Source organism: Elgaria multicarinata, chromosome 6 (genome assembly GCF_023053635.1).
Source record: "Elgaria multicarinata webbii isolate HBS135686 ecotype San Diego chromosome 6, rElgMul1.1.pri, whole genome shotgun sequence".
Classification (NCBI taxonomy): domain Eukaryota; kingdom Metazoa; phylum Chordata; class Lepidosauria; order Squamata; family Anguidae; genus Elgaria; species Elgaria multicarinata.
In genome coordinates, this window is record NC_086176.1 from 90,380,430 (window position 1) to 90,400,600 (window position 20,171).

Below are 20,171 nucleotides of genomic sequence, written 5' to 3' on the forward strand. Positions count from 1 at the left end.
AAAAAGAAACTTTACAGATAGGAAACTTGATATACAATTGAGAAATGCCATGGCATTTGGGTAGTGGGCACTAATTATTGGTCATCTGCTTCTTTAAAGGATCTCTTAAAACAATGGCTCGTTTTATTTCTTCTTTTTGTCACCGTTTCAAAGTTTGCTTGCTTTCCTCCTGGGAAAGTTTTCAGTTCCTTACATGCTTGGATGTTGCTAGGCAATTGCCTCTTTCACTTTAGTTTGGTTACCATGTGCTTTTTAAAAAAAATTGGCATGAGCATTTTTGGCATGAATGGTATGACCAAGACTAGGAGGGATGGTGGATACAATTGGAGAAACTGCATGTTCTTCTGGCACTTAACTGGGAATTAGAAAAGAAGAGTTGGTTAGTATGCCTGTTTCTTTTCACCTTGGGAAAAGTTAGCTGAGCTTGCTTTTTAAAACACATGGAAAATAATGGGCATTAAAGCCTCATAATTTATAAGAATGCCCAGCATGGTAGTATGTCTCTGTTTTGTTTTCAGAGCCGATATTCATATTCCTCTCACTAGCTCCTCTTGTCCACCTTAGTGAAGTTTGTTCCCAACTTAATTGTACAGCGAATTTATTATTGTTGAGCTGCCAAGGAAAGGCAGCTGCCTTTCAAAGCCAAAGTGAGGCTAAACTTCAGGCCCAATATAGTAGAATGTAGTTAGCTAAAAAAATAGGAATGTGGTAGGCTGCAATCCTGTAGCCACTTACCTGGGAATAAGCTCCATTCAACTCAGTCGGACATACTCCCAAGTTACTCTGTACAGGGTTGCAGCCTAACAGTGCAGTCGTATGTATGTCTGCACAGAGGTGAATTCATTGGGACTTCCTTTTGAATAGACATATATAGGATTGTACTGTTAATCAATTCTTCAGATAAATTTTAAGAACTTTTAGTTGGCTAAAAGAGGGTGGCTAATATTCACCAAGCCTGTTCATAGTTTTAATTTTTTAAATTGGTTTTACTGTTTTTAAAATTTGTACTGGTTTTAGCTTATTAATAGTTTAATTTGTTTTTTGATGTGTATATTTATTGTTTTATATTGTTTGTATGATTTTATCCGAGTTCCTTGTGATTTAGGGTGGGATACAAATGTCTAAATAAATAAATACAATAAAAGATGCCCTTCACAATCAGATGGCAAGATATTCTCATTTTTGATACAAACATGTTCTCTGAGCATGCAAGCAATCCCTTGAGTAAGGAGAAGCAGCAGCAGCAGCATCTTCCACTGGTCTTGCCTGGGCAGTGCTGCAGATTGGGCCCAGAAAAAGCGGGCAAGAAAATGGGTAACAGTAACCCAGACAAAGGTCCTCCAAAATCTGGAGCTCTTAATTGTCTAAAAGCAAAGGATGCTCCCTGCTTCCAAATCCATGTTCAAATTTAATCAACTAAAACAATATGATTAGTTTAAAATTCCTTTGGATGGTACCCATACCGAAATATATATAACGGACCATCCTATTACAAAGGGTTAGGACAAATACTAGGTAAAATGGACTGAAGCCACTTAGAATTCCCTAAAATGTTTACCCAGCTAAATTCTGGGACTCGCAAACCTGTCTGAACAAGTAAGACTTGCAACGCTTCCTAAAATGACTTGGCCTTGGATTGTGAGTCTGTAGTGGGAAGGAGTTGCATAACTGGGAGGAGCTACCAGGGATACCATTTCATGTGTAAACCTGGAACAGAGATGGTATCAGTGAAGAGTGGGAAATGGTACGATGGAGCCATTGCCTTATTTACACATTAATTGCTTTTGTCTGACTGTCTCTCTTGGGTCAGCCAGTTGTTGTTGTTTTAAATAATAATACAAGCGCCTACGCCTGTTTAACAGAGGTGTCAGTGGAATGGTTCTTCTGCCCACTCACTAGATAAAACAACGTTCATTATAAGTCCACTATTTCTAATGGTTGTCTCCTGAATGTTGTGTGTTGCGTGTTTTGTTAGAATGTATTGCTTATACAATAATTTCATTTTTACAAACACCTTTTAATATATTTTTCGTATTGCTTAAGGTTTTTTTTTTAAATGTTAGATACGTAATTGGATAGTCTGTCCTGTGTCATAGTTTTACAATAGTGCATCCTTACAATAGTGCATCCTTAACCATGGTGTATATAAATGATCATGTCTTAGTGTGCGATCCTATGCCTGTTTAGACAGAAAATCTTACACCTCCCAGCATGTGCTGGCTGGGGCATGCTGGGTGATTTGGGGACTTTTTTCTGTCTAAACAAGCATTGGATTGCTTCCTTAATTGCTGTATCTTCAAATTATTATAAACTTTTCTGTTTTCATACAATATATACCGATAAATTGCAGTTCTGTAAGGTTCCTTGCACCTTGTGCATTTCTGTTGAATTTTAATGGGGATCTTGTCTTTTTTTGTTTTGTTGGGTACAAAATAATTTCACATATACACAAATAGGTGAGATTATCCTAACCACTACCTAGTCAGGCTACAAAATGCATAAACAGACAGAGATGGATTTGGGTTTTATATAACATTAGAGAGCACAATTCCTCCTTAAATATCCTCCATTTGTTTACATGTCCATCAGTGTTGTAGCATCAGGGTGGTGAAGAGAGAGGGCCTTCTCAGTGGTGGCTCCTTGAATATGGAATGAGTTCCCCACTCAGGCCTGCCTGGCACCAACACTGTCATCATGTTAAGACTGCCTTCTACTCCAAGGCATTTAATGGCATTTAGTGGCATATGATGGGGCATTTATGCCAGCCATCTAAATAGGTCTAGTATTTTATTGAAACTGGTTTTAGCTGTCTAAATTGTTTTAAATTTAGTATATGTAAAATTTTATGCTTCATTTTATGCTATTTTTATGTTGTGTTTTATTATTTTATGAGTTTATTTAAACCACTCAAAGACCTTTGGCTATCGGGCGGTATAGAAATAAAATACTAATAGTAATAATAATTTATGAATGATTTGCACTTCTCTCTATCTCCCTCACCCCTGGCTACTTTTTCTGTGTTGAGGTCTCAGGTGAAGTTGGGAGTGGAGGATATACATGTCCTTTCATCAAGAGAAAGCACATCTCTTTATTAGAATCTGTGCTTAAGGGACCTGGCATCAGGGCTTGGAAGGACCAATAATTTCTTAGCACTTCAATGGAAACTGTCAAGTAATCCTGTGTCAGGGAGATAGTACAAAACACTTTTATCTTTAATAATTGAATAAAATGCGTTGTCCCTTGTTACACACTGAGTACTTCTGGTGTGTTTGTAGTCAAACAAAGAAGTCAATCTCCCAGTAAATAGCATTTCTTATGTGAATCAATCATAGAATCATAGAATAGCAGAGTTGGAAGGGGCCTACAAGGCCATTGAGTCCAACCCCCTGCTCAATGCAGGAATCCACCCTAAAGCATCCCTGACAGATGGTAGTCCAGCTGCCTCTTGAATGCCTCTAGTGTGGGAGAGCCCACAACTTCCCTAGGTAACTGATTCCAGTAACTGATTCCAGTCCAACAGCAGTTCAGGTTACAAACTTCGTCATCTTTCAGCAACCTAGCCCTAAGATCCCTGGTTAAGCTGACACAATAATAAATAGACTACCTGTAGTTCCCTTTAATGGATGCACTACTATTAGGAGAGAAGATTATGCAATTCTGGTGCCAGTCTGCAGTAAAGAACCTGAGAGGCTGTTCTAGCCATATGCTCTAGGAAGGTCTTCTTGAGACCTCCTGTGAAAGCCTTATTCCTGAAGTTACTCCTCCCTAGATGTGGCCATGCTGGCTGGAGAGTTGTTGTTGTTGTTGTTATTATTATTATTATTATTATTATTATTATTATTATTATATTTATATTTATTTGTATCCCACCTTTTGCCCAATGCTGGGCCTCAAGGCGGCCTTACAAAGTTTAAAATATACATGGGGTGGGGGGGAAACAAAACCATAAAAATTTAAAATACACAACAAAATTATAAGACATTAATATAGATGGAGGGCCAGACTATTCTCCAAAGGCCTGCTGGAACAAAAAAGTTTTAGCCTGCTTCCGAAAGCTCATCAAGGAGGGAGCCATCCTAGCTTCCCCGGGAAGAGAGTTCCAGAGCACCAGAGCAGCCACCGAGAAGGCCCTTTCCCATGTTCCCACCAAGCGTGCCTGTGAAGAAGGTGGGACTGAAAGAAGGGCCTCTCCAGAAGATCTCAAAGCACGGGCAGGCTCATAAGGGAGAATACGTTCTTTCAAATAACCTGGACCCAAACCATATAGGGCTTTATAGGTCATAACCAGCACTTTGAATGATGGGAGCTGTAGTCCAATAATCTGGAAGGTGCCAGGTTGGGGAAGGCCACATTAACCTATCTCAAAGCATTATTGGGAGATTACCCATCTTAATATTGATCTCCTTGGAAGAAGGATGGAATTAACTTTAATTGTCTTCAAAAAAATACCATTTTCTAACACTGTTGTGAGTTTATTTAGATACGATCTAAAGAACTTTTCTTGCATGCAGTTATGACTGTATAGAGCACTCTTTAGTGCACCTAATTATGGACTTCAATCTTTGGGTGTGGTGGGAATGAAATATTCCTAACTAGATGCAAAGCTCAAGAGGTGTTACAGCTAATAAAATATGTCAAAATGTGTAGCAAAAATAAAACAGCAGAGTAAAGATAAATAGCTTTGCATCCCAAAGATAAATAGCTTTGCATTATACTTGGAGTAGATATTTTTCTTTCAAAATAAACCATTGAAATCCTGGTCCCTTTGCTTAAAAGATCCTCCCTTGGGTATACTAGGGTAGCAAAACATTGCATGCCACTTTATTTATTTGTAGCATTTATATACCACCAAGTATAATAAACTCTTTCAGCGGTTTGCAATATTAAAGTTCAATATTAAAAACACCACATTAAAACACAGCATTAAAACACTTCCAACTACAGTAAAAAAAAACCAATAAAATGGTGTGGCATAATTAATTTATTTACAGCCCAGGGAATGCCTGGGTAAACAAATGTGTTTTCAGGAGGAGTTTTCAGGAAGCATTTTCTGCTTCCTGGACTACACGATGGAGGATCTTTAGTTTATTTATTTATTTATTTATTACATTTTTATACTGCCCAATAGCCAAAGCTCTCTGGGCAGTTCACAAAAATTTAAACCATGAAGAGCATAAAAACAACCAACAATTTAAAAACACGAATACAAAATACAATATAAAAAGCACAACCAGGATTAAAACCACACAGCAAAAATTGATATAGGTTAAAATATGGAATTATTTTAACCAATCCGGCATCTTCCACCTTCTCCAACTGTGGGGGCCTCTGAACAAGTTTGGCTTCTGGCTCTCATGATAATTCAGCCAACCTTCCCAAGAGGGCCCTGCGGCCGTTGAGCAGGTGGGAAAGGAGGGGGGAGGAGGAGCTACCTCCCTCTAGCTCACTCACTTGCTCCTGCCTGCCCGGCTGCTCTTGTATTGTGCCCCAGCTGCAGGGCTCCTGCAAGAGGTCATCTCCCCCGGCCAATAACAGAAATGGAGGCACCTCACAAGTCTGTGGAAGGTCAGCCCTGGCTCCAGACCATCCTGGCTCCCACCGGGGACATGAGAGGGTGGCTTGACAGTGCTTCTTGTACCAAACCCCAATATAGGCAAGGGGATATTAGAAATGTTTTAAAGTGTGAAGGGATAGGTTCCTTTTCATAAGCTTTGTCAAAGTATAGCATAAGCCAGACAGCAAATACCTACTTGAATGTAAAAGTGCAGTTGGTGGTGGCGGTGGTGATTCTTGAGAAAGGGGGAAGAGTAGCCTAGCATATTTTGAATATAGGTGGGATATAAATTGAAATAATAATAATAATAATAATAATAATAATAATAATAATAATAATAATAATATGCAACTTGGGTGAAATGTTTTAGAAGTGAGGGCTGGGGGGAAGGAAAAGAGAAACCCAAAGGTAGGGAGTCATTGTAGGAGTGGATCAGGACAGGGGATGGGCTACTTATGATTTAACAACAGAATCCTAGAGCTAAATCATTTTCAGCAGCAGGTGGGTGAGCACTAATTATGGAATAAGTGTGTGGCAGCTTGTCTGAAAGCATTTCCCACAAGGCAAGGAAGATAACGCATCATGGATATGCATTCGCATTTCTTGATGCTTTGGCTTTCCATTTGCAGGAAGATTTTGTTGCTGGGGTGTGCTCAAACGAGTAATCTTTGTACTTTCTAGAAAGTGGTACTTGCCCATGACAGGAGCCTCTGCTGAGCGTACCTTGCATATCTGAATTATCCCTTGTTTAGGCATGGAAAAGAGAGAATCTGGAAACAAGACTAGGGCCAATTCACCTGACCACCTAGCATGGCTGGTCAGAGGAGACAGGGATCAAGAATCAATGCAGTGAGTGCTGCTTGTATTAATAGTTGCAAGTTTATGTTCATGTGGTGAAGAAGTGGCATGACAAATTTACCACCAGGGCAGCTCAACTAAGTGGAGCTTAAATCATATTCTTGCCATTGACAAGACCAACTATGCATTAACCAGGTGGCATGCTTGCTGCTTGGAAGCCAAATAACCTGAGCCATCAGCTGTGAGTTAGCTCCTGTCTACATGGCTTGGGTTTGACCTATAATCAGGGAAACCATTGCAATAATGAAGGGGTGAGGTTTTCGTTTTTGTTTTGGGTGCCCATGCCATTTGATTGATCAGCAGCAAACATATAGCTGAACTAATGTAATGTATTTGTGGGCAAAATTGTCAACAGCAGGGAAGCTGGGTTGAGCATGTGGAGGCATAGGAATGAAGTGATCAGGTATGGGTCAAAATCTTGTTTGATGTTGTGCAAGATAGCGTCTTGCCAAAGTGTGTCCATTTTCTTCGTCTAGTGCCCACACACTAAATCCACACATAATAGGTGTCATGCTTCAGACTGTCCTGCCTCTTTATAGTTTCAGCAGATGGAAATACTGAACTTAAAATCAATCCCATGTCACAGCATTACTGCTGTGGAATTTTAAGTTGCAGTGGTGAGAATAAGGCCATTTGGACTTTAGCTGTGGTCTTGCGCACACTGGCAGAGAATGATGTCACTTCAGCTAAATTCTGGGAAATTCGGTACTATAGATTGAGAGTTGTATTTTTTAGGTATGCGAAGATGAAAACCGCATGTGACCGCAATACACAACTGGAGTATGAATTTCATAAAGCAGAAAGTCGAGTTAGTTAATTTTCAGTCTGTGACTATTGTCTAGGCTTCTACAGCTAACTTGCTTCCCTCTAATGATTGCTGTGTCAATGCTGAAAAGTCTACTAACCTGTCTTTCCCCCCCATATTTTAATAATATATTCTGTTCATTTTATCGTAGGAGGAGTCCTAAATCCCGCTTGAAAATGGCTCTTAATCTGACACTGAAGGCAGCATCGCTTTATGATGAATGGATTAAAAATGCTGGTGGGTATTGATCGCCAATAATGGCTATTAATTGCATTTACTTTCACCACATCTGGAACTGTTTTAAGATTTCCTATGTAAAATTGAAATGTATATTTAAGATCATAAAAAGAGTTACGCAGGATCAGACCAAAGATCCATGAAGCCCAGCATTCTGTTCACACACTTGCCAACCAGTTGTCCACGGAAAACCCACAAGCAGGACATGAAGTGCAACAGCACCTCCACCCCCCACTCATTTTTGCATCCCACTTTTGCAAGGACTTTCTGAGGAGCAAAACACATCTTGTTGGATTACTTGTTGCACAACTTGTAGCATACATTTGCAAGTAAAGAAGGGCATAGGTTAAGATGCTAGATGTATACATGCATAAGACAGCATTGTAGACAAAGTTTACAAACTAAAAAGTTGGCTTGTGTGCTGTGATATCTCGTAAGTGAAAAAAAAGCACAGTGCAGTACTGGATGTTGAAATATACTTCAAGATAATTTTATGCAGATTTGTCACTCTAGTGAAACTGAAACACATCACAGAACTTGGATTCTGGGTACAGAATTTTAAATTTTAATATAGAATATTTGCAGAGCTGTGAGTTGACATATACCTCTAGCTACTCTTCAAGAAGAAAGAACAATTCTATTCCCCCCTTATTACTAGACCCTCTCTTATAAGCCTGTGTCTGGATCCCAGATCTCTGTAACTAAAATTTAGATGTTATGATGCTTTTATACCTTAGAATTGTTGCATTATTGCCTATTACTGAGATAGACTTCAATCAGTCTTGGTTTATATCACTACAAAATGGCACATAACCTTTTGAAAGTGCTACTTCAACCTGTCTTCATTCAGACCATCCTTCCCAAACTTGGTTCTCTCCAGAAGTTTTGGATTGTAACTCCCATCAGCCCCACCCAAATGTTGATTGGTGTTGTAGTCTAAAATATCTGGGCGGCGGCAGGTAAGGGAAGGTTGACATTAGTTGTCATGGGAAATGAAATAGATACCATACATTGTGAAAACCTCAAAATCAAGGTGATGTCTTATAAGTACTTGTGAATGTAAGCTCTGGATCAGTTCAAGGTCCATCTAGTCCAGCATCTATTACCTATGATGGCCAAGTAGGTGATTGCAAAAATCTCAGCATCAGGGCATGAAGGCTGCAGCATTTCCCTGTTGAGGTATCCTGCTTCTGAACTCATGGTCTAGCCTCTGTTAATTTGTTTAGTCCCTACCAAACTCTATGTAACCGAGTGGCGATCACAACTTGTGGCAGTGATTATGTTCAAAAATTCATTCATTCTATTCATTTATTACATTTCCATACCATCCAATAGCCAAAGCTCTCTGAGCAGTTTACAAAGATTAAAACTCTTAAAAATACAGTCTTGCACATAAAATTATCCATTGACACCAATTGTTGTTCTCTTCTCTGCTATACTGTTAGCATCAATCTATTCCTTTGCTTGCTGCATTCAGGATATCTGCAGATCTTACCCCCCCCTTTCAATATTACCAGTAATTAACCTTTTCTTACTGCTAGATCCTTTTCTGTCAGGCTTGATCATCTCTTGTACAGAAGAAAGTAGTTAGAAAGAAGACGATCTGTTGCCATTGTCAAAAGTTTGCGTTCTTCCACTTCCTGTGATTATCAGATTTGGGAGTGAGTAAATGGTGCGAAACTTTATGCACTAAAATAGCAACTGTGCAGGGTCTTGAAGCTAGCAGAAATGGCTAAATTAATCGTAAGAAACTGTAAAACAATCATTTATATATTTATTGCATTTCTATACTCCCAATAGACGAAGCTCTCTGGGAGGTATAGAAAAAACAAAAATTAAAACCATTCATAGTACTTCAGGAGTGTGTGGCTCCATTTATAGACTTCATGAGCACATAATATAATATGGACATGTCACATAAAGCTATGCAAGTTATGGATTTAGCTTTTTGTTTCATTTTGTAGTGTTATGTTTTTTGTAAAGGGAAAAAGAAGCTGAGATAAACAATACATGCATCTGAACCATCAACAGGTGAAGCCCGTGCTAAGATATGCAGCCCATTTTAAATAAGGAATATCCATTATGGTTGGTTCAGAATCTGTAAGAATTTTAAAAAACTGTTCCCCTCCCCCCCAATCTCTTTTTCAGATCCACGACTCGATGGCTATCCTCTCATGTCTTCGCCTTTTCCACAGACGCTTATTATTGGAGCTTATATGTATTTTGTCACTAATCTGGGACCAAAGTTCATGGAAAACAGAAAACCTTTTGCTTTGAGACAAACAATGGTTTTTTACAACTTTAGTGTAGTGGCTCTTTCACTTTATATGACGTATGAAGTAAGTACTGCCTGAGAATGAACTAGTACATTACTTCTGCTAGTTAGGACTGCGGAAATCTGGTTATTGTCTCCCACTCCACAACCCTTTTCTCAGAAATGTTAATAGGATTCTGGTGTGGATGGAATTATAACATGTGAGTATGGAAATGCCTTCTCAGAATCAGAGATTGCATTTTAGCATTAAATCACTGTGTAAACCAAGAGTGGGCAATATGGTGCCCTCCTGATGTTTTGGACTACAATTCCCATAATCCTTTGCCAGCTTCCTGGGGATAATTATACTGTCAGTTTGAATTGAAGTTCTCTCTATAGTAGTCCAGCAGTTGGGAATTGGAAACAGGCTGGTGGCTTGGATTTCTGTGGGGCTGTGAATCCATTCGAGGTTTCAGTCAGAACTCTGGATTCAGAATCTTGGATAGCTGCTTTACACTTCTGACTGAAACCCAAAGTGGATTCTCACAGCCCAACAGAAATCGGAGCTACTAGCCTCCACAGATTGGAAGGAAGTATACCTTTCCCCCACTATGCCGAACCAATGGGGAGGGAGGAATCTGTTCTATGTCTCTGTATCAATTCCTGGGAAAAGTGTGTATGGGGGGAACATTTTGAATCTGGAAGGCAGATCCTTGCTTCCACTACTTCTATATGTGCTCTGGAAATATTAATCCTACCTGGATTAAGTAGTAGCCTTCCCAAGGCGGCTTACAACAATACATAATTGTTCAAATGGATTGTTGTTGTTGTTTTTAAAGAAAAACAAAATAGTTCCACTAAATCCTTCTTGTGTTCATCCTGCAGTTCTTCATGTCTGGCTGGGCTACAGGCTATTCATATCGCTGTGACGTCGTTGATTACTCTATGTCCCCTATGGCTCTAAGGGTGAGTAATGTAATTGTTGTGGTACATTAAATCCCAGGAATGTGAGTGGTCATTTGACTAATGCTACACAGAGGAGTTGCAAGTGTGTGTGTGTGTGTGTGTGTGTAATTGAAAGGCTGGCCATGAGAGGCTTGGGGACCAATCCACTGAGCCCTTTACTTACAAACAGAGAGGATTTGGTTTCCCATTACCAGGGATGCAGGGAGGAATTTTTTCTAGTCCTTAATTTTTCTGCAGAAAATATTTATAATTTCAGTAATAACACTGAATGGATGCCAGTTGCCAATACAGTAATTGGCAAGCTTGGCAGTTTCAAAGTTGTAATTCATATTTTTTTCAGGTGATTATCCCTATCTAGCAAGTATGTGAGAGAATACATATACATCACTAAAATACATATATATCTCAGTGTAAACAGAACTAACAAAGAGGAAGAGAATTGAACTCTGTTGAAATAGATGAGTAGTCGTCATCATATCATGCATACTTGTTTTGTTTGCTAAAATTTATTAGTGTGTGAATAGTTTTCAGTATTTGTGTTTTTCTCAAATTTAAACAACATAAGGGATGTACATGCTATTGCCAAGTATTCCATTAAAATGTCTACATAATATAACATTTAAATTAAGTATACTTTAATTTCTCCCCTCAGATATTTCAGGTCAAATACTTGTGGTGCATTCATACTAAAAAGAAAAAGAAAACCATGGGGTAGTTTTTAAATCTTGTTTCCTAAATAAAAGTAAGATACAGGCTTTAAATTCTCCAGGTCATCTTTCCCTAACTTGGTGTCCCTCAGTTGTGTTGGGCTGACTAGGTCCAGATCTACACCAAACAGGATATTGCACTATGAAAACGGTATGGAAGTGGTATATAAAAGGCAGGACCCACACTACTGCTTTATAACGGTGTTGAAGTCCACTGACAACTGTGGGGCCCATTGACACAGACCATTTGCCACTTTCATAGTGCTGTATCCTGCTTGGTGTAGCTTAGGCCTTGGAATTATGGGAGCTTCTGGCCAACACACACATCTGGATGGCATTAGGACAGGGGAAACTGCATCAGGGCAAGAGATATTTTTTTTCTGATGTAAATTACCTAAAAATTGGCCTGGAAAATTTTCTGATTCAAAATTTTCTGCAAAACCTCCACATCACTGCCAATCATGTTGCAAGTTGCCTCTTTAACTCCTGGAATATTTTTTTAAAAGCTGCTTGTTGGTACAGTATAGTTTTACTTAGAAAGTAAACAGAAGCTCCACTGTACATAAAGATTTCCCCCACGGAGGTGTATTTAAGGTCTTCTGCAAAAGTGCTGTACATAGATTTGATACTATATCTTGAAAACCTTCATAGAGTTTGAACAAAATGAGTGTTGTTGTTTTTAATAAGGCTTCTATCCTTAAAGGCGGCCTAAAACAGTTTAAAATAAAATAATTATGTTTTGTGTTGAATTAATATTTTTTTATTGTCTGCAGATGGTTCGTACCTGTTGGCTGTATTATTTTTCCAAATTTATTGAATTGCTAGACACTGTAAGTATGATTATAGAATTCAATAAGCAAAGTAGCAAAGTAGTATACTTCAGATTTCACTGTGTGTATTGTGTATTTTTTTTAAAAAATGTTAACTTTACTAAGTGAATGTAAACTTTCTACATGGAAATGTGATGGAGGCAGCCAGAGTGTGGAGGAAACTTTTGCCTTCTTATTTTCCCTCACTTTCCATTCCTTCCTATGTTCCAGTTTAATGAATCTGACTTCTGAAGATCTGCTCATGGAAGTTCACATGGCTTTTATAAATTCTCAGCAGCTCTTTAAGTTGTCCAGTTTCTCTTTGAGCCTGTTCATAGAACAGACTAAGCCATGATGGTTAAGTGTTTTAAGCTAACCATGATAGCTTAGTTTGTCGTGTGTAGGGTGTTTTCCCTAACCATGATGGCTACATAACTATGGTTTAACCACCCTCACTAACCATGTGCTGCAAAAGGGTTAGTGCTCCTAGTGGCTTAGCATATTGTCTGTCATGCCTCCATGATTAACTCCGCCATTTCTGTAAATGGGCTTTTAGAAAGAAGTATGAGCCACCATTTTTATGCATATGGCAGCTCACTAAGGGAATGGCTGCCACGCACCAAGCCAAGCCGTCCAGAATCTCGCACAGTGAGCAGCAAGGGTTCGTGCACCTCAGTCCAGCAGGCTGAGCATCAGACTCAACCCCCATATCAACGCTGGTAACATCACTAGCAGGGAACTGAGATGTTTTTGATCCTACGCAGTTGTTAATCAGCCCAGCCAAACTTGAGTGCTCCACGTTCCCAGGCACAAACCCATGCAGCCACTGCCTAGAGTGAAAATATCCCTGCCTACCTGGCTGATGACCAAGAGTCACAGAAACCTCTTCCCATGGTTTTCAAGCAGTTACAGAAGAGTGGCTGCTAACATATTCTGCCGTAATGCAAGGAAAAGCTACATGCACTCAAGATGGGTGGTTAGGGTGGAGGGTGGTTAGGCAGGGTGGTTAGTGCACATGTGGCAGGAACACTTGGTGTGGTTAGTGCCAACTTCCATGCACCAAGGTTAACTTAAGCACCTTTTCCCAAGTTATGTCTGAACAGGGCCTATGTCTTCATCTATAAAATGAAACCAAGAGATAATAAGCTCATAACTGTACTTTTCCTGTACATAAAGTGACTTTAAAATGGAATATTTTTAAAAAAAATGTCCACCCAGTGTATGGCAGCTGTTAAAGAAGGGAAACTCCGTGTTAGGCATTATAAGAAAAGGAATTGAGAATAAAACTGCTAGTATCATACTGCCCTTATACAAATCTATGGTGCGACCACACTTAGAATACTGTGTACAGTTCTGGTCACCACACCTAAAAAAGGATATTATAGAGCTGGGAAAAGTGCAGAAAAGGGCAACTAAAATGATCAAGGAGCTGGAGCATCTCCCTTGTGAGGGAAGGTTTACAACAGATGGGATTGTTTAGCTTGGACAAAAAGGAAGCTAAGGGGAGACCTGATAAAGGTGTACAAAATTATGCATGGTACGGAGAATGTGGAAAGGGAGACATTTTTCTCTGTCCCAAAATATTAGAAGCGGGGTCATCCCATGAACTGATTGGTGGGAGATTCAGTTCATGGGATGACCCCGGGTTCTAGTATTTTGGGAGGAATAAAAGGAAGTACTTCTTCACATAGCGCATAGTTCAATTATGGAATTCGCTACCAAAAGATGTAACAATGGCTACCAATTTGGATGGCTTTAAAAGAGGGTTGGATAAATTCCTGGAGGTGAAGGGTTTCAATGGCTACTAGCCCTGATAGTTATATGTGCTACCTCCAGTATCCAAGGCAGTAAGCCTGTGTGCACCAGTTGCTGGGGAACATGGGTGGGAGGGTGCTGTCGCATCATGTCCTGCTTTGTTGATCCCTGGGCGACATCTGGTTGGCCACTGTGTGAACAGAGTGCTGGACTAGATGGACCCTTGGTCTGATCTGGCATGGCACTTCTTATATTTTTGTTTCTTAAAATGTGACTTGTAGTAAGATCTATTTCAATTATTTCAGGTCTTCTTCATCCTCCGAAAGAAGAATGAACAAGTTACATTCCTGCATGTCTTTCACCACACAATTATGCCTTATACCTGGTGGTTTGGAGTCAAATTTGCTGCAGGTATTTAAGAGATCAAATCCTAAGACAGTGTTCAAGGGGATATGTCCCTTCCTTCCGGCTATTTTAATAAATGGGCAATTTGCTTAAAATAAAACAAATCTATTAACAACTATTTTAGGAAGTGAAATATCTATCAAACTATTCCCACGAAGTGTCCCGAGTACCAACAACCAAAAGGCATTGTGCAACTATTCTTTTTCTTAATGGATTTTCCACTGTAAGAAAAGGGCAGAAAAAGTAGTGGAAAATCTCGAGAGGGTTATTTTTATTTATTTATATATATTTAAATTATTTCTAAGCTACCTATCAGGGTAAGGAGCTCTCCCAAGGCAGAATAGACGTTCCTTACAATAAAAACAGCAAAACATTTCATACATCAACTAACACCAGGAATAAACATCTAGCTTAGATAGTAATAAACATTCTTCAACTGTTGAAAGAAAAGGCATATTTACTGTTTCTGTGTCACTTTAGGATTCTGCAGCAAGTGCAATCCTATTAATGTTTCAACAGGGGAAAAAATCCTACAGTTCCCAGCATCCCTTCAGTCAGCCATTTAGGCTGGGGTATGCAGGGAATTGTAGGACATTTTTTCTGTCTAAACATAGGATTGCACCCCAGACCTATTAAGATTTCTTACTAGTCTCCATATTGGCTTTGGTTTTTTGAAACGTTTGAAATACCTTAACCTTCATTTCTCTTACTTTTTAATTTTGCTGCTTTCCCAATTATCTATTGTTATAATGGCTTAGTGCTTCTGATTACACTTGGAATTTCTCAGGTCCGAAATGCGTTGCGAGCAGAAACCATTTGGAAACATTAGCTACTCAATATCAACAAATCCATTACTTTGTCTCATGCAAATCCTTTGTTTTGCTTCAGTCTCTTAGGGAGCAATCCTATGTCCCCTAGACAAAGTCTGCGGGGTGGGGCATAGGATAGTTCGGATTCCTGGATTCGAGGTCAGAGTCAGCCTGGATTCCAAGCTACCCCTGTTCTCTGTCGCAGAAGGAACAGTAACTTGGAATCCTGGTAGCCAAAGCAAAACTTTGTTTACTGAGAAAAGGTCAGTGCCCAGGCAATGCATGTTATAGATGTAGTTCTTGATTCCAGGCACAACACTGCATTAGCCACATATTTAGAACCACTGCAATTGCTCGGAAAAAAGTGACTGAATTCTTTCTACTTCTGTGTTAACACTTTGAATCTATATGGCTACCTCATATAAGAGCTCAGTTGTTTTTGCAAAATGCACTGAGCTACTACTTTTGTGGAAAAAAATCTTCACAACATGGCCAAATCATTGCACACTATTTGCAGTGCACAAGATCTCTGGAGATCCCACTTCAAAGTATGATGAAAGTAAATACCAATATACTTATAATGATATACTTGTTTGATATGGTACTCATTAAGAGCCCGTCTATATACTTTCCTAGATTTGAAAACAGTAACATCTTCATCTTAGTAACTTAATTACTAAATGTTTTTTGTTAATGGGCAAAATCCCATTAAATTAAATTTGTGACTTTAAATTATATTGATATTGCTCGTCTGTTGCTTCCAGCCTAGGTGATGTGTTTCATCAGTGCTTGTTTCATTTGACATAGAATCATAGAATAGCAGAGTTGGAAGGGGCCTACAAGGCCAACTGGTTGTCATCTTCTCATCCTATATAACATGTTAATCTGCCATTCTGTGTATTTAAGAGCAGTCCCTCCTTATAATAGTCTTTTGTCTATGACCCAATCAGCCTTTCACACTTATTTATGTAGCATAGTAGGGCAGCTACAATTAGAATGTGATGCTTCCATGTCTCACCATGGGTTTCAAAAGCAGCATGTAGTGTGCCTAGGCATGTTGGAGATATCTGTTTGGGAGGTGTAGCTCAACACGTTTTTCTGGGCTCACCCCCTGACTCTGTTACACCAGCTGGCCTGACTTGGTGCACAAGAGTTAGGCAAGCTGGCTGATTCTTTGTATTTTTTAATTTTTTTGCATCAATAGACATTTGCGCAAAATGCAACTGTAAATGGCGTAATTTACGCAAATTGCCATCACATCATTACGGCTGCAATTTTGCACAAATTGCGCTATTTATGGCTGCATTTTTGTACAAATGGCTATTTGCACAAATAATCCACACATGCTCCTCTAAAGTTTCTGGATTTCAGGAACTAACCCAGGGCTCAGCTCACAAATGTGAGCAGAGTTGGGGGAATCATGAGGATCCGTTGGTCCCCCAAATGGCCGAATTTTCCCACAATAGGGGGGATCTACACTACTGCTTTTAAAGTGCTTTAAAGCACTTTGAAAACGTTTTGAAACCTGTATATGCAGTGTGCCCCGGGCCTAAACAGTTGTCAAAACTGTTATAAAGCACTTTAAAGCAGTAGTATAGATCCCCCCCAGGTATCCCTACATGTGTCCTTCCACTTCAAACATAATGTCAGGATGTGCTTGCTTTTTTTTGGCATGCATGTAGTCCTGTGAATCACAGCCATTGCTCAAATCATTCTCCTGATTTCAGATGAATATATGAACTGTATACTTCCTAGGGGTGTGCACGGACCCCCCAATCCTCTTCGCGCCGCGCCGCTCCGCCCGTCTCCCGCTCCGCTCCGCAGATCGGGATCCGGCTTCGCCTCCGTCAACAAAAGCCACCCACCCACCCCGCCCCCTTACCTTCCTCCGTCGCGGGCTTCAATTGAGGCCCCGGTTCCGGCTTCAACCGGGGCCTCAATTGAAGCCCGCGACAGAGGAAGGTAAGTGTCCCTCCTCCCTGCTCCCTTACCTGGCGCCGCTGCCGCCGCCGCCGCACGGATGGCGGCACCGGCAGCACCAGGTAGGCCAGGCCCCCGCCCCTGCCCCTGTCCCCTTACCTTCCTCCATCGCAGGCTTCAATTGAGGCCCCAGTTGAAGCCGGAAGAGGCCTCGGCCTTCACTTCTGGCTTCAACCGGGGCCTCAATTGAAGCCCACGACGGAGGAAGGTAAGCATCCCTCCTCCCTGTTGGGTTATTGTGCCAGAACTTTTCTCTCTCTGGAACTCTGTTTGTGCTCAGAAACAAACACACATCACGCAGGTCTTACACAGCAGAGCTGGTTTATTTCCTTCAGGCTTCTGTGCAGTCCAAATCAGATCAGTTCAGATCAGCACACTGAGGCATGCACAGAGAGCAGTGATCAGAGAGCAGTGATCAGAGAGCAGTGATCAGAGAGCAGTGATCAGTTCCATTTTACACAAGTGAGAAACTATATACAGATCTACACAATTCTTATCTACATTACATACAGCTGTGATGAGGCTAACTTAGAATCTTGGCAAGGTTCCCAGAACAGCCTCTATCTCAAGGTAATTGCCCACAGATAGACTTTCTCTGTTTAACCCTGAGATAGCCATACACACACAATTTTAATGACTAAGCAAGTATTTCTTTTCATATACTTAACAGTCCTCCTCTTGCGCATGTTGTTTAAATTGTGTTACAATCTGAGACCCAGCTTTAAAAGCATCTCTTTGTGTTTTACCATTGATACTGGTTTTGTGAATAAATCAGCCAACATCATTTCAGATGGACAATATTCAAGCTTAATCCAGCCCTTCTGAATTATTTCTTTCACATGAGAATAACGAACATCCACATGTTTAGTTCTTGGTTTACACTTTTCAGATGTAGCCATACTAATACATGCCTGATTATCCTCAAATATGGTTACTGGTGTCTCAATTTCCAACCTTAGATCAGCAAATAATTGTTTATACCACTCAATCTCATTACAAGCCAGAGATAAGCTGATATATTCTGCTTCTGCACTAGAGGTTGCTACACAATTTTGTTTTCTTGTATACCAATCAATCAAGGATTGATTGTAAAAGAATGCTGCTCCACTGGTAGACTTTCTATCAATTGCGTTAGCCCAGTCAGCATCTGCATAAACACAGAAATTTCCATCTTTGTGTGTAGATATTTCCAATTTGTAATTGATTGTACCTTTTAAATATCTCAATACACGTTTTACAGCTGTCCAATCAGTTACAGAAGGTTTTGTCATTTTTCTGCTTAAAAGATTTACAGCAAATGTAATATCTGGTCTACTTAGGTTTGCTAGATAAAGTAAACTTCCAATCACACTCTGATATTTCTGTATGTCTTCCATTTCAGTACTGTCTGTCTGATTTTGAAAATCAGTGACCATAGGAGTGGCAACAATTTTACAATTCTCCATGCTGTGTTCTTCCAGCAATTTTTTAATTTTGCCACTTTGTTCAATCAGAAATGACCCTGTGTTAGAATCTTTTGAAATTTGCATTCCCAAATAACTTTTCACTGAACCAAGGTCTTTTAACTCAAAATGTCTTTGCAGCTGGTTTACAAATGTGTTTTTCTGCTGCAATTTTTAACAAAAGTTTTACACTTGAGTATTTTGTTGTAGGTGCATAAACTTCTTCAAAATCTATTAGATATTTTTGAGCAAATCCTCTTGCTACCAATCTTGCTCTGTAACGTTCCACCTGTCCTTTCTCATTTTGTTTTACTTTGAATACCCATTTACAGGTAATGGCTTTACGACCTTCAGGTAAAGGTACTAGCTCCCACGTTTCATTTTTTTCCATTGCTCTGATTTCCTCTGACATTGCTTCATGCCAGCCCTGAGCTTCTGTAGGTTCCATTTCCTGAATTTCCTCAAATGAAGTAGGTTCATAGGCTATTAGTAAAGCTCTATGAGAAACCTGTTTGCTTTGGTATTCATCTGAATAACGAATTGGAGCTTTGCGTTCCCTTTCTGATCGTCTTGGCATAGTTACAGGCATAGTTTCCTCCTCTACAGTTTCTTCCCCATCCCTCTCTTGCTGAGATTGTTCAGGAATTTCTTCTGTTTCTACAGCTTTCTGTTCTACAGGCAAACTTACATACTGTTTTGTTTCCTGCATTTGTTCATGAAAAACTACATCTCTGCTCACAATTACACTTTTGTGATATGGAGACCACAAACGATAGCCTTTTGTTTGTGTATCATATCCCAACAGTTTACATTCCAAACCTCTTTGAGCTAGCTTTCCTGGTCTGTTTTCTTTCTGAACATGAGCAAAACATTTACTTCCAAAAACCCTTATATGTGACACTCTAGGTTTTCTTTTGTAAAACATTTCATATGGAGTTTTTTCATGTACAGAGTGGTAAAGCCTGTTTAACAAATAATTTGAGGTGGACAAAGCTTCTGCCCAGAACAGATTAGACAATCCTGACTCTTTCAATAGAGCTCTTAACATGTTCTGCAAGGTTCTGTTTTTCCTTTCTGCAACTCCATTTTGAAATGGTGAATATGGAGCAGTAAGGTTATGTTGTATACCCTCATCACTGAGGAATTTTTTAAATTGGTTGCTAAGAAATTCACCTCCCCGGTCCGTTCTTAGATTAGCTATAGGTTCTTTAAATCTATTTTTACTCCACTTAACAAAGGCTTTGAACTTTCCAAAAGTTTCACTCTTCTGTTTTAACACATACACAAATCCAAATCTACTGTAATCATCAACAATAGACAAGAAAAATCTGTTTCCTCCTTGACTTGTCTCAAAAGGACCTGCAAGATCTGCATGAATTAATTCAAAAATTCTTTTTGTTGTTCTCTCACTATGTTTTGGAATGTTTGACTTATGACACTTGGTTTCACTGCATACATTACATTCTACATAGTTAGAACATGGTTTGATTTTCACCCCTTCACACAATTCTGGAATCTTAGAAATTATTTTATAGTTGGCGTGACCAAACCTTTTATGAGTTAAATGGATACACTCTTGGTGTGGTTTGC

At 39.6% G+C, this 20,171-nt stretch overlaps 1 protein-coding gene across 1 annotated transcript in view; it reads left to right on the top strand.

The window, feature by feature from the left end:
* ELOVL7 (ELOVL fatty acid elongase 7) overlaps nucleotides 1–20,171 on the top strand; it is a 59,449-nt gene that overhangs the window by 31,495 nt on the left and 7,783 nt on the right. Inside the window, exons 2-6 of the mRNA XM_063128051.1 lie at nucleotides 7,369–7,454; nucleotides 9,603–9,793; nucleotides 10,594–10,674; nucleotides 12,155–12,211; nucleotides 14,251–14,356. Coding sequence (XP_062984121.1) covers nucleotides 7,394–7,454; nucleotides 9,603–9,793; nucleotides 10,594–10,674; nucleotides 12,155–12,211; nucleotides 14,251–14,356 — 496 coding nt within the window. The 5' untranslated portion in view covers nucleotides 7,369–7,393. The remainder of the gene's footprint in view (nucleotides 1–7,368; nucleotides 7,455–9,602; nucleotides 9,794–10,593; nucleotides 10,675–12,154; nucleotides 12,212–14,250; nucleotides 14,357–20,171) is intronic.